The sequence below is a fragment of the Elephantulus edwardii genome, unplaced genomic scaffold (genome assembly GCF_000299155.1).
Source record: "Elephantulus edwardii isolate Elephantulus edwardi_28Jun2011 unplaced genomic scaffold, EleEdw1.0 scaffold00133, whole genome shotgun sequence".
Classification (NCBI taxonomy): domain Eukaryota; kingdom Metazoa; phylum Chordata; class Mammalia; order Macroscelidea; family Macroscelididae; genus Elephantulus; species Elephantulus edwardii.
In genome coordinates this window covers 9349519-9365278 of record NW_006399883.1, presented here as the reverse complement: position 1 = coordinate 9365278, position 15760 = coordinate 9349519, and the positions used below count along the sequence as shown (strand labels likewise).

The 15760-nt window shown below is 38.9% G+C and overlaps 1 protein-coding gene across 1 annotated transcript in view; it reads right to left on the bottom strand.

Moving 5' to 3' along the window:
- Positions 1-15760, bottom strand: part of TRAPPC10 (trafficking protein particle complex 10) — a 130319-nt gene that overhangs the window by 47436 nt on the left and 67123 nt on the right. The window contains exons 4-5 of the mRNA XM_006893947.1: positions 7110-7306; positions 1465-1660 (exon numbers count right to left, since the gene is read on the bottom strand). Of these exons, the coding sequence (XP_006894009.1) occupies positions 1465-1660; positions 7110-7306 (393 nt within the window). The remainder of the gene's footprint in view (positions 1-1464; positions 1661-7109; positions 7307-15760) is intronic.

Genomic DNA, 15760 nt, shown 5'->3' with positions numbered 1-15760 from the left:
GGAAGTAGCTAAGAGAATACGCCATCCCCTTTTCCTTATGACTCAGGGTGAAGTCTCTCTCAGGGAGGAGTGATAGGGAATGGCAAAGGATACACTGACAAAGAAGATTAATCAGAACTGGCTTTGACAAGCACTGTGGCATTTGGACAAGAACAAACTGGGAGGAGGGTAGAGAGAATAGTGCAACAATGAATGAGTGGAAGCCCAAAATCTCTGTAAATGTTTATGAAAATTAATAAAATATAATTATAGAAAAAAAAGATATTTACTTATCAAAAGCATGCTTTTTCAGTCAAAAGATAGTAGGGATAGTTAACAAGAAACCCTGAAAGGTACACTGACACTATAGTATTAGAGGTGGTTCCTTCCACAAAAGTAATTGATTCTGCATCCCCTCCCCTTTTTTTAATTCTTTTTATTTAGTTCTTTATTTTTAATTTGGTGTACTGTCGAATTGGATCCGACTGGCACAGGAGCATCTGGAGGATTCACACTGCACACCTTGAGAACTGCAGTGCCACTTCTTGCCACTAGGCCACCAGCGCTCACCAATTCAGCATCCTTTTGTTAAAGTGTCAGGCCCAGACCAAGGTCAAAGGGAGAAGGAAGGATTCAAAGAATATGAACATGTCAACAAAGGGAGTGAACAGCCTTAGCCATCTGACTAAACTACCATGGAGAGCCCTTCCTTACCTGGCTAAACCACAATGCAATGTCCTTACCTCCCCTCCCTAAAGACTCTTACTATAAAACCTGCCCTAATCCACCTTAGGGTGCAGCTTTCCTCTCTAGTCTATGTCTCTCTCTCTCTAGACCAGGAATCCCACCCAGGGGCCACTTGAATAATCTTTCTTTAGATTCCTTTCTTTCTCTGGTCCCTTCCTTGAGTCCAATGTGAAGACCTAACAAATGTCTTTTTTCTTAAAAGAGAAAAACAGCTATGAACTACAATTTGAAAACTCAAACGTTTAAAAAAATTACAATAAAGAAATACGTTTAAGGTGATTAACCAGAACAAAAGGTTATCAAATAAAACTATCCAGGAAATGGCTGCAGGAAGTTTTAAGCACAGTGGTTGGCATGTGGTGAACACTCAATGAAGTGAAGTTACTACCATCACGCTCATTACCGTCCACAGTTATGGCTCCTCCATCTAATTCATTTCCATACTACACAACCCAAAAGGTACCCTTGAGACTAATAAAACCAAGATTACCCTGAGGATGAGGCTATTTTCAAAAGAAGGCTAGATGCCAAGCCCCTAAGCAGTAGGGAAGCTAATGATACAGTCACCCAGGAGAGCATCTCTGATCTTCTGCTTTAAATGCCAAAAGCTGAACCTCTGTTCCAGCTTCTCAAATTGTCATGATAATGCTGTCTTATTTAGAAAGAAAGACAAATGGAGGAAAAGGAGGAATAAGAAGGAAAGAAGTAAATTATTTCATTTTGTGATTAACAATGTACCTGAACCATGAAATATTCACAAAAGCTCCAACCAGGCTCAGTCCTCTTCTCCCGCAAGGTTCTCATGTCATCTTCAAACTTGCCTAAGTTTTTGGTAAAAGACATGAGAAGCAACGTCCTGAGTTTGGTCAGGAAGGCATTCCAGGATTCCTGAGTTCGGGAAGAGTCCTTCAAGGGGTCGGACAGCACGACACACCTGTAAAGACATGAACGGCCTCCTTGGGAAACAACTCCACCACCAGCAAAGCAGCTCAGCAGCTCTCATGTCCTAGGGAGTGCATTTACTTTCTTCCTTCCCTCCCTTCCCTCTCTCATTCCTTCCTTCTTTTAATTAATGAAAAATATTAAGTATGCCATGAGAATTGATACTAGAAACAACTCTCACCCTAAAATGGTTTGATGCCACAAGAGCAGTATGTGATGGAAAAATCCCAAGGAAGGAAGGTTACAGGATGGACTAGAAGGAAGGGAGGGGAGTCAGGTTGACCATTAAATAGACACTGCCTCCAGGGTTCTTTGAAAAATAAAGTGATCATGACAACAGTCTAGAATAAGAAGTGCATAGTAAAGTGGATGGAGGGGTCAGCGACTGTGCAACAATGAATGAAATTTTTAAAGAGAAAAGCTAACTAGGGAAGGCGGTTAGAGAGGAAAATGTGCAACAATGAATGAATGGAAATCAAAGTTTTCTGTAAATTTTTGTTAAAATCACAATAAAAACTATTAAAAATAAAAAAGAAAGTGATCATATTTGAGTCAAACCATTGCCCCACCCCCATCCCAAATGTCTTCCAGAAGCTTCTGCTGGTTTCCCTTGTTCAAGTGGCAGGTCTGAATTTAGATTCTTACCATGGCACACAGAATTATTATAATATGGATCCAAACGGGAGTCTTGCATTAACTGTTCCTATCCTCGGTTAAAGCCCACTGAACTACTTACACCTCTCTTTACATTACAACCCACCCTTCACGACCTGGATGACACTCTGCCCATGAGCCTCTCCCTCAACTGCTCTGTGCTCTCTGCCCCCACACTGACTGTAAACAATTTTTCTCTCAGGGATCTGCCTCTCATGAGGTCCTCCAGGATAAACAAGTAATAAATACATGCTGAGGCCAAGAGTTAGCATAGATGCTAATATAATTTACTACAAAAAGACTTGGTAACCATAGTGTAAAAATCTCAAATGCATAAAACTGTAAAAACATTTTCAATAGATTTCAAAAAAGCAACAAGTCTCTAACCATGTATGGAAAGATACTTTCATTATCCTTGGTCATAGGCATTGGAATGTCTTTGACTAAATCTCCAATCAGAAATACTTTTATATGATTTATATTGTAAGCTTCAGTTAGTAGCATCAGGATGGATGGCAAAGAGATTGAGATTGTTCACAGCTTCAGTTTGCTCGGCTCCACAGTCAACACTCTTGGCACCAGCAGTCAGGAAATCAAAAAACGTATTGCGATGGGAAAGTCTGCTGTTAGGGACCTCTCTAAAGTACTCAAGAGCAACGATGTCTCTTTGGAGATGAAGGTGCACCTGATACAGGCCATGGTCTTTGCAATCGCTTGTTATGCATCAGAGAGCTGGACAATGACTAGGGAGGACAGAAGGAGAGTTGATGCCTTTGAGCTGTGATGCTGGAGAAGAGTATTGAATGTACCATGGACTGCCAAGAAAACAAACAGATTTATCCTAGAGAGGATTAAACCAGGCTACTCCTTGGAGGCAAGGATTCTGGGGCTTCGTCTGACATACTCTGGACATGTTGTAAGGAGAGACAGGTCTTTGGAGAGGGACATCATGCTGGATAGAGTAGAGGGACAGCGCAGGAGGAGAAGACCCTCTATGAGGTGGATTGATTCAGTGACTGGAGTAATCGGGATGGGTGTGTCAGAGGCAATGCAATTGGCACAGGACAGAGCAGGGTTTAGGGCTGTTGTACATAGGGTCGCTATGAGTCGCAAACGACTCGCTGGCACATAGCAACAACAACAACAAGCTTCAATACTTTTAACAAATCTTTTACCTGAATTATCAATAAGAAGTAAAATTAACTGCTTCATTTTCTCTGTGTCCAGTATTCCCTTTTGCTCATAAAAACATCACCCAATGCCAAACAAGTCAGCTCCAACTGACAGCAAGCCTCAATCAGGTTCTAGAGGTTATAAACAATTTCTGCTTGCTCAGGTCCACAATCAACACTCTTGGTACCAGCAGCCAAGAAATCAAAAGATTAACTGCTCTGGGAAAAACTGCTGTCAGGGATCTTGCCAAACTGCTAAAGAGCAATGATGTTAGTATGCATCTGGTTCAAGCCAAGGTCTTCATAATTACTTGCTATGCGTAAAAGAGCTGGACAATGATGAGTTGAGAGAAGAGTTGATGCCTTTGAGTTGTGGTGCAGGAAAAGAGTTTTGAACACACACATGGACTACCAAGCAAATAAACAGGTTTATCCTGGAACGGGTAAAACCAGACCTACTTGGAATCAGAGATTTTGAAGCTTCGTCTCACATACTTTGGGCACGTAGCCAGGAGGGAACAGTCCCTGGAGAGGAACATAATGCTGGGAAGGGTGGAGGAACAGTGCAGGAGAGGAAGACCTTGCATGAGATGGACTGACACAATAACTGGGATAATAGGGGTACATTTCTTGAAGACAGTGACACTGGCTCACTATAGAGCAGACTTCAGAGCTACTGTACATAGGGTTGCTATGAGTCACAGGCAACTTGATGGCACATAACAACAAAAATAACATATCGTAATGAGAGGAACTGTCCCATCTCTCTCCCATAGAGCCACTACAAGTTGGAATATTCTCAACAGTAGTGGATAGGTTTTCCACCCTTTGTATGATGGGTTAAATCTAGGAGAGAGCTTATAAAGCAATGAACAAAAGAAAACAGGCCCCTGCGTAGCCTCATATGAGAAGTGGTGGACAGCTAGCCCCCGACTATGGCCTCTACTGCCCTGGCAGCAAGTTAGCCTTTGGGCTTGGAGATACTTACCAAAAGCCTGAAAAATACACAAAATCTTTACCAAGTAACTTATCCTAAGGAAACAAATAAGGATGCAAATACTATCTCAGCTAGAAAGATGTTTGCAATATTCTTGTTTAAAATAACAAAAAGTCAGTAGAGGATCATATAAATAACACATGATATATAAAACACTTTGGAATATTATATACTCATTAACAATAATGGTAGAGAAATATAATCACTATAGTGGAAAAGTTTTTGTAATATATTAATTTTAAAACAAGTACAAATCATTATATAAAATTATTACTTCAAAATATGCACATATATGTGCTTTATATATGCAAATACAAAAAGTATGAAAACATGCATTATCAAAATACTGAGAGTTAATAGTCATTTTCATTTTTCTCACTGATTTTCACTAGTAAGTTTAAATGCAATGAGTATTTAATGTTTATAATAAAAATAAGCACGCTTTAAGTTTAAACAAACAGAAGGCTACTTTACAGCCAAGCATTTCAATATGTTCAAAAGCTAGAAAGTATACTGTATAATAAAATAAATGGTGACACAGACATACTAAGTTCAAAGTTATAAAATTATAAAACACATAGATTTGCTAAATGGCTTTAAAAACAAAGAACATCAAAATGTTTAACCTACTAAAGACTAAATGTTCTGTACAACAAAGAAGCTTTGCAAATAAAATTTGCAAATAAAAAAAAAAGACTAAATGTTAAAAACAACTCAGTAAATTAAACCTTACTATAAAGAATAATCATTAAAAGGAATTTAACTGTAAATCTCCACCCAAACCACAATAATAAAAAAGAAACCTAACTGGGCTCAGCTGAAACATTAATTTCTACTCTCGAAAGCTGTTAATAAACAGAAAAAATTATTCTAGAACTAAAATTTTTTAAAGGCTCCACTTAATAAAATTTTCCTTAATTAAAATCTTGAACATATATTCCTAATTACATTTTTTTAAAATTCAGAGGCCATTTGGTTTTGATGTGTGGCTCTTCAGATGTTTTTTAATCAGTATTTGCTCTTTTTGTCATTAGACTGTGTTAACAGTTCTCTTGCCTCAGCTTTGGGGAGTCTACTTTCAAAGGAGCTCTGGTGACCTAGTGGTAAGAACCTGCTTTGCAATCCTGAATGCATGTGGTTTGAAGCCACAAGCTTCTCCATGGGAGAAAGATGGGGAATCTCCTTCTGTGTGACTAACTGCCACTGAAAACATGCTGGAGGGTCAGCTGAGTTAGTTCCAACTTGACAGTACTCAACAACTCTATTTTCAGACCCAAAAGTGGTAGAAAAATTGAATCCAAGAGAAGAAAATGCCTCCAAACTTGTAGCATCTTGTTAAAATGTTAAACAGATTCCTTTTGAATGATCGAGTTATGAAGTGACTAACCTTCCACGGGGAAAAAAAAATTAAAAAGAACAATTCAGCAGATTAAATTTTTTTCTATGTCAAACCATACCCTCAAAAAACCTGTCATTAATTCAATCTATAAAGGAATCATGTTCATGCACTACTCTATACCAGGTATTATGTGGGCCAAGTAAATTGCCTTTATGTGGTTTCTTCCACCTGAAGAACTAGTCACTCACTGGGCTGACACTGACATGTAAAGCTGTCACACATTCACTCCAACAACACAGCATTAGTGTCATTATGTGGTTGGCACTCCAAACTCTGGACACTGGATTTTCCCCCCATATTTAATCATTAATTCTTTCTCATTATTTGTTAGCCCAATCAGCACTTTCTCAGAGAAGTCTTCTCTTGGCCTCTACAAAAGATCTGTAATCACCTCCCACCCTGTTCCAGGTTCACAAAGCACTGTGCAGAGAGATCATCCCAGGAACGATGACCATGTGTTAGATTAACACCCATCCCTGACACGGGCATGGTATGCCAGGGCAGGAACCACGCCTCATTCTGTCACCAGCACTGACTCCCAGGGCTTGGCCCAGTGCCCAGAGTACAGCAGTCTACTCAAGCTCTTAGCCTAAGATACAGACCATCAACCTAAGAAATAATGCAGTCAGGACTATCATCAAAGACAAAGGACGGGAGCATTATCACAGAGACAGACCACGGAGAAGACAAAGGAAGCAAGCCCATGGAATGAATGAGCTGTTAAAGCTCTGGGGTCCCTCTAACATTCCTCAAGATGTTTAAGTTGGCCTTTCATAACTTTTATTCTTAGCAACTCTTAATAGGTATTAAGTCAAATAAACAAAACAAAGGATTGCAGCGCTGAAGATGAAGGAATCTTTCTCTACACAGGGAGTGCCAAGACTTTTCAAAGTCCTTCATCTGCTAAAGCCCTTCACCTTCAAAAAGAGGATCTACCATGTGATTTTCCTCCCCCGCAGTCACATAATCACAGCATCCTCTCATCCAAGCGACACACTTCAGCAATTACTACCTACATGGTCTTCTACCTGCACAACTAGCAACTTTATAAGGACAAAAACTTGGTGGTCTTCTCAGCCCCATGACAAGCTCATGTGTTAGGCACAGTCCACCTGCTCTCAAAAGCCCTGATCAGGGAGGGTTTAGCACTATGCAAAAAGCTAGTAATTTTTATCATCTAGAGATTAGTCAAATGAGGTAAAAGTAAAGACACACTTACCTGTCACTTTGTTTATTACAAAAATCATTTCTTATTTTGTCCACAATAGATGTTCGGGGAAGGATGTTGGTTTTGTTTTTTTTCTTGGCATCATTTTCAACTACCACTATTAACCAGTCCACAGAGCTATGAGCTTTCAGAACATTCTGCCATTTGGTGAGGTCATCTTTTACTGTAGCTTTATACACTTCAGTATCCTAAAAATAAATAAGTCACTGTGAAAGCACGTTTATCAATGCCCATTAGCTACTCAGCAAAAACTGTCCAATAATAATAGAGAGCCTATGGCCAAGATGCTTCATAGGAATAGCCTCAGGGCATCGAACACAGCAAACACTGAAAAAAACAGCAACCAAGTGATCGCTGCCTGCAGGTGCACTATGCCACACCTAGTGCTGAGCCCTTTAATGTGCACTACTTCAAAACACAATACCAAGGCTTATGGTCACTCTAATTCCACAGATAGAGACTCTGAGTGTTCGCCAGCTTCAGTGGCCCACAGTGATATAATCTTTTGGGCAACCTAGTATTTCTCCACAATCTCTGGACTAACGTAGTTAATACAGCCCTACACGTCCCGTGACCAACCCAGCTTCTTTCATGCAGGCTGACTCTCCCCAGCTCACTTCCCAGGAGCCCTGCACCACAGTGCTGTGTGCCCTTAGCTTCCAGGGCCACTCCAGTCTTGATGCTGCCATCAGCTACACCAGGACCAAGGCAGCTTACAGTGCTGACTTAAGAGAAGTGGACAGCCCAGCACTTCTTCATGGCCACACTGATTAACAAGCATCAACAGGCTAGACTGGCCATACAAGTCAACACACAGCCTGCTAGGGAAGTGCTCTGCCAGGGAAGTCACCCTGAACAGAAGAGCAAAACAGGACAGTTTCTAGTTCTCTTCAAATCCAAAAGCATTTCCAAGAAAACTGGAAACACAGACAGTTTACTTTTTTGCAATCTTACCCAGTGCTGTCAAGTCAGTTCCAACTCACAGTAAGCCTCTACAGAGTTTCTGAGGCTGTACATCTTCCTAAGGTGGATGAGGGACTTACCTACTTTTCTGCCTCAGTGAATCTGGTGGAGTTCAATCATTGACCTTTAGGTTAGTGGCTCACCATGTAACACTGAATGCCACCAGAGCACATACTATAACTAGCCCTTACACTCCTTAAATGTATATAGCCGATTCAGAGGAAAATCACATTCTATAACCAAGTATTCAACAGTAACTTAACAAAATGTTGTATACTGAACTCGAGATTTTTGGCATGCTAGTGTGAAACATTCTTCTAGGCGGTATAGCACTGGTTTGTGCATTGCTGTACAGAGGTAACTCGTGGTTGCTGTGATGCTGAAGTCTGTGACAGTGATGTGCCAATTGTGGTAATGGGTACCCATGGTGGACAGTGTTGGCTGGAGCTTCCCGACTAAATCAAGCCTGGAAGCAGGAGCAGCATACACTTCCGAAATGGCTTGCCTCTGGAAACTCTATGTACAAACAGTGCTCAGGCATGTTCATAGGGTTGCTATGAGTCATCTACGACTCGACGGCATCAAACAACAACAAGAATCGTGTGATACCAGCTCTGTAGGAGTCCAGGGGTATTCCGCCAGAAAAGGGAAATCAGAGGATGGGAGGGGATAGCAGTCTTCAGCTCCAGGGACATTAAAGACCAGATCAGAATCACAATGCTGGTCCATCACAGGTTAGGTCCAAGGGGAAGTGAAAATCTCTCTGGTGAACAATAAAGCTGATGGTGCGGACCACTAGCCCCAAGAATGAGCCCTCACCAGTACAATGAGTACCCCTGTAATGGAAGAGAGCTCTCTGAACAGATGCAGGGAGAAGAGTGACTCTCAAAAAGTTCTGAATGAAATCTCAGGAGCAAATATTCAGAGTGGGCAACCAACACATTAAAAGGATGAGTGGCTCTTAAGGAGGAGACCAAGCTGAGCTAGCAAAGCGAGGCCTAAAGATCTATAAAGAAACAAAAGTTAATACACAGCTCAGTAAGAAATAGATAATGCAAACAGTCCTATATCTATTAAAGGGATTGAACTTCAAGTTAAAAGTTTTCTCTCAAATCCAACTGCAAACGATGTGATTTTACTAGTGAGTTCCAGGAATCATTTAAGGAAGAAAGAATTCCACACAAATCATCCTAGAAAACTAATAAAGGAGTATTTTGCAAACAAAACCCAAAAAAGCATTAGAAAACTACAGACTCACACCCATCATGAATACAATGGCAAGAATGCTTGAGAAAAATTTTGGCAAATGAGACACAATGATCTGAAAATACTACTACAATTAACACCTTAGTACCAGTAGTCAGGAAATCAGGAAAGAAGAAGAAGATGAATTGCACTGGGAAAGTCTACAGTTAGGTCTCCAAATTACTGAGGAGTAATGAGGTCAGTTTGAGGATTATGATGGATCTGACACAGGCCATGATCTTTTCCTTTACTTGCTATGAATCTGAGAATTGGGCAATAAATAAAGATGACAGAAGAGAAATTGACGCCTTTGAGCTGTGGTGCTGGAGAAGAGCACAGAACATCCAATGGTTGGCCAAGGGAACAAATAGATATGTCTTGGACATGGTGCAGAAAGAGTGTTCTTTGGAGGCAAAAAATGATGAAGTTTCAGTTCACATACTTTTGGCATGTTGCTAGGAGGGGCTACACCTTGAAGAAGGACATGATGCTGGGAAGGGTGGAGGGTCACTGGAGGAGAGGAAAACCCTCAATCATGTGGACTGACAAAGTGACTGCTGCTCTTGTGTGACAGGAAGTGTGAGGATGGCATGGATAGAACAGGGTTCAGATCTTTTGTTCACAGGGTCACTGAGTTGTAATCAAATGATATCAAACAGACATCAAATGGCCTTGCAAAATTCATTATTTTGATTGTGATTTAATATAACACATTACAAGCAAAAAATCAAATTATTATCTCAACAAATGCAGAACAAAATCCAACATCCACTCTAGAGAAAATCTTCAGAAAACTACAAATAACCAATACAGAGTGTTATGAAAACACACCGCTAACATCATTCTTAATGGTGAAAGACTGCATGCTTTCCTCCTGAGATCAAGAGCAAAGCCAAGGATTCCACTCTCACCATTTCTTTCCTGGAGATTCCAGCTACTGAAATAAGGCAACCAGAAAAAAACAGTAAGTGAAACTCTTAAATTGTACACTACATGATTCTAGGAAATTTCAAGGAATCTACAAAAATGTTACTAGAATAAATGGTATTAGCAAGGATGAAGTATAAATGGGCAAACTAAAAAAAATCAATCACATTTCTATACAATAGTGATTATCAATCAGAAATTTATTTACATTTTTTAAAAATACCATAGAAAAGGAGAGAAAAGTGCAACAATGACTGACTGGAAACCCTAAGTCTCTGTAAACTTTCATTTAAATTAATTTTTTTTAAATGTAAAAAAAAAAATACCATAGAAACATTAAATACTTAGGGGTACACTTGTCAAAGTGTACAATATCTACACAATGACAACTACAAGACATCACTGGGAGAAAATAAAGGAGATCTAAAAAAAAATGAGAGCTCTGACAGCATAGTTCGTGTGAGTTTCCCTGCTAACTCTAAGCATCTCCAGAAGTCCAAATCCAAGAGTAGCAACACAGGAGAAAGATAAGTCATCTCCATCTGTTGAGATTTACAGCCTCAGAGACCCAAAGGGGAGTTGCAGTATGACAGAACTGACTCGATGACAGTGAATTTGTTTTTTTCTTTTTAATTTAATTTTTTTTTTTTTTTTGTATGTACAGTCAAATCAGATCTGACTGGTACAGGAGGAGATTGTCCCTCTTTTTCCAGCAGAGCATCTGGTGGGTTTGAACTGTGCCCCTCTGGGATTGTAGTACAGGTTCTTGCCAGTGAGTTTTGAATTCTGTGAATAAATGAAGAAGGAGCCAGCCAGGTGGTTTTGTTACGTAGTGGGTTGTTAGCCACAAAATGTCTTGGAGAAAGTGCAACAAAGGTGCTTTTTAGAGGCAGCAATGGTGAAAATTCGTTTCATATATTATGGGCATTTTGTTAGGAAGGATCAGTTCTTGGAAACAGATATCATACTGGGAAAAGGGCAGAGTCAGTGAAAGAGAGGAAACCCCTCAACAAGAGGGACTGTAACAAACGGCTCGAGTATCTGGGGTGGTGCGGATGGCACAGAATATCACGGTTCAGATCCACTGTTCATAAAGTCACTGTGAGTCACAGGTGACTGGAAAGCACCAATGGAAAAGTCAACAGTTTAGAATCAACCTGCAGCTGCTCCAAGGGAGAAAAGTAAGTGGTCTCTTAACATACGATTACAGTCTCAGAAACCCAATGAAGGGTTGCAATGACTTGAAATTGACTCCACAGCAGTGACTTATTTATTATGGTATTGTTTCTGTTGTTTTCAAAGAAATGAAGAGCTAGATACAGTTCACAAATCAGAAAACTCAGTATTGTCAAGGTCTCAATTAACTAAACTGATTTATACGTGTAATCTTAGTATGCTTTTTGAGAGAAATTGAAATTCTAAAATTTACATGAAAGAAAAGGACTTTATAAAGAGAGCAAAATACATCAATAGAAAATAACATTCAGAAACAGACCCACACATATGTGGCCAGTAGGTTGTGATGACATGCCAAGGCATTTCAGAGGAAAGGTGGTATTTTCAATAAAGGCTCAGGATAAGTGGATAGCTTTCTGTGGGGAAAAAAACAAAACAAAACAACAGGGGAATGGGGAAGGACATAACCCACATCTTGCACATTAAATAAAAATGAATTTAAATACAGTGAGGCTCCAAAGTTTGCCCTTTCAAACAATCTACTATACTACTATACTACTAACAAATTTGAAAACCCAAATGAGATCTAAACACCTGACTAGATTAAGAACTAGAAAAGAAAATGTTATTTCAAGAGCTTCTCCTCTTAAAAAAAAGAGAGGCTAGCTTATGTTTTATGGCACTATCTCTATTTTAGTTAGAATGTCCTTAAAATGGATGTTTAAAATAAAAAAGCGATAACAAAACAAATACAGCACAAAAAATATTACAGACCAATTTTACTTTTATGAATAAAAGTCCACAATTATTAAATTACTCCAGATACTACGTTAGAACAAATTTTTTTTTAAAAAAGGAGAAATTGAACAATAAAAATTCAAGACTTTTGTGGAAAATTCTATGACACATTTTAAAGATGTAAGGGAAGTCATGGAGAGTAGAGAACACACCTCACACTTCCAGGTAGAAAGGCTCATGGGTAGGAAAGCTCATGCTGATGAAAATTTTTCTCCAGTGAATTTAGAACTTATTCAAAACAATCTCAATCAAAATATCTAGTGTTTACCTTTTGACTGTTGTTCCAGTTATCTAGTGCTATGTAACGAACCACTCTAAAATGTAGTGATTTATACGGACATTTCTTTTGCTCCTCTAATAGACAATTTGGTGGAGACAGCGCATCTCTGTCAGTTGCAGTGGATTAACAGCTGGGAATCAGATCTCCCCCTTCTCTGCTGGGGGTGCTAACTTGTTGGCCGGATCTCAGCAGGGACCTGGCTCATCAACTCTACTCGGCCTTCCCACCAGGCTGCAGAGTATCCTCACAGCATGGAGGTTAGGTTTCCAAAGCAAGCATTGCAAGGAGACCCAATAGAAGATACATTACCTTCTAGCACTTCTGCCACGATGAAGGACCCATCCAGAACTAAAGATCTAGCTGCTCAATAAAAAACTGTCATTCTCACATAGCTAAAGGCACAGGGATGAACTAGGCTTGTACACACATTTCTAGAAAACACAATATGCACACTTAACAACATGATCCTAAAACTTCTACGAAAGTCAAGAAATTAATTTTTTTTTTAAAAAAAGTATTGAGATAACCAAACACACACATGTCCCAAAAACCAATACAAACTCACTGCAAAGCAGCCCGACTCATGCTAACCCTCCATCAGGTTTCCAACTCTGTAAGTCTTTTTGGGGAGCAGACTGCCTAGCTTTCTCCAGAGAAAGCAGCAGGTGGATTCAAACCACTGACGTTTTGGTAAGGAGATCAACAGCAGGGCTCCTAGGGTACTGACATGTACTATAAAAATATATGGATTATGGTACAACTACTCTGGAAGGCAGTTTGATGTTTTCCTCAAAAAGCTGAAGATAGAAATTCCATATGACCTAGCTATTGCACTACTTGGAATATACTCCGAAAAAATAAGAACTGAGACACAAACGGAAACTTATACACCAACATTCACAGCAGCATTATTTACCACCACAAGAACATGGAAAGACCTAAAATGCCCACCCACAATCAAACAGATTGAGAAATTATGGTACATTCACATTAGATCTGGTGAGAAAAACAAGGTATATAAACTTTGTAAATAAACCAGTATAAAATAAAAATAAAGAAGAAATACGGATGATATTAGGAATTATTAATATTTTCAGGTATAAAAATATTAATATTTTCCATTATAAGGGAAAATGATAAGTATTTAAGACTATCATGCTGGCAACATATTTACTGTATAGTGTTGGAGAAGAATATTGAATAGCTGACAAAAGAAAAGCCTATCTTGAGAGAAAGTGCAATGAAGGATGCTCCTTAGAGGCAAGGATGGTGCCGAGCGCCGAGTCTTTGGAAAAGACATCAAGCTGGAAAAGGTGGAAGGTCAAAGGAAAGAAAGGAAAACATTCCGCAAGATGGAATGACAGAGAGACTGTTCCAATGGGCTTGAGCACACCAACAAATAAGAGGATGATGAACGACAGCGCAGGTTCAAATCTGTTGTTCACAGGGTTCCTGGGAGTTGTCATTGAGTCAATGGTACTTAACAAGAATAAATATATATATCCACTTCTGAAACAGCTTGCCTCCGGAAACTCTATTCATGAATAGTGCTCAGGCCTTTCGTTCATAGGGTCACTATGAGTCATCTATGACTCGACGGCACCTAACAACAACATAAATATATATATATATATATATCTCAAAAGGTCAATGTGAGTCTATTTTATTTTATTCTTGTACTGTTTTGTCTACTTCTCTTTGTATGTTTTTCACAAACTAAAAATATTTAAACATCTGATACTGGCAATAAACAACGATCGAAAGAACTGAAAGACAGAATATGTATAAAGAATACCATTTTAATGAAAGTGACATTTCAAAAAAACAGACAATTATGAAATATGGCAAGCAAATTAGATCTTCAATTTCTCACAACTCCTACAAAATACAAAAATGTAACTGCAAGTTAAACAAACCAAATGTAACCTACAAAAAAGCGGGCTCTACTCCATATTTTCTGTCAAGGAGGGAGGTCTATCCTTTTGGGATGTATCAATCTTTACTTTTTCCCTTCAAAAAAAAATAAAAGAAAGCAAAATATGGGAGAAACAAGTTACCTTCAGGCTGAAAGATTTCACTCCATAAATATTTAAAATTTCTGAGCAATAACAGAAACCTCTAAGTAGAATTCAATAAAGGAAACCTCAAAGTAGAATTCAGACCAAAATGGGACTAATAAAGGACACTTTACATGCTAAAGCCACAATTCACAAGGAAGATATTAATAGGTATGAATATTTGTGTACCAAAAAATACATGTGGAAGATAAAAGAAAAATAAAAACATAACACCAAAGAATTTTACACACTTTATTTGACCTCACAGACAATTAAGTAAATAAGAATTTTTGCCTATCATTTTGGAAAGATTATAAAGATTAATAATACCTACAATTAGAAAATAATTGTGAAAGTATGAATATACTACCTTTCTGGAGAATAAATTAGCAATAACATGTAAGTTCAATACCTCTGACCTTTAATTTTACTCCTCCAAATGTATATACTACAGCAAATACATCGGTAAGTGCACAATGATGCCCAACAGTTATGCACCAAATGAAAGACCAGCAAAGTACATAAATCAAACATTAACAAAACTGAAAAAGGAAATAGACAACTCAACTACTGTGCTTGGTGACATCAATACACCCCTCTCAAGAAAAGATAAAACTATGAGAAAAAAACTCAACAGAGATACTGAAGAATTAAAGCACACAATAAACCAACTTGACCTCATAAATGAAAGAGAAAACAGAAATCAATTGAAAAACTATCAACAAAACTATGAGTTGGTTCTTTGAAAAGATCAATAAGATTGATAAACCACTAGTAAAACTCACAAAAGAAAAGAAGAAGAAACAAATTCGAATAAGACATGAATCAGGCAACATCACAACAGTTCGTGTTGTTGTTATGTGCCATCGAGTCGCTTGCAACTCAGCGACCCTTTGAAAAACATCCCTAAAGCCGGCTCTGTCCTGTGCCAATTACACCATCTCCGATACACCCACCCTGATTACCTGAGTCACTGAATCAATCCACGTAATAGTGGACCTTCCCTTTCTGTGCTGTCCCTCCACCCTACCAAGCATGATGTCCCTCTCCAAGGACCTGTCCCTCCTTGCAACATGTCCAAAGTATGTTAGATGGAGCCTTAGAATCCTTGCCTCCAAGAAGCAGCCTGGTTTGACTCTTTCCAGGATGATCTCTTTGTTTTCCTAGCAGTCCATGGTACCCTCAATACTCTTCTC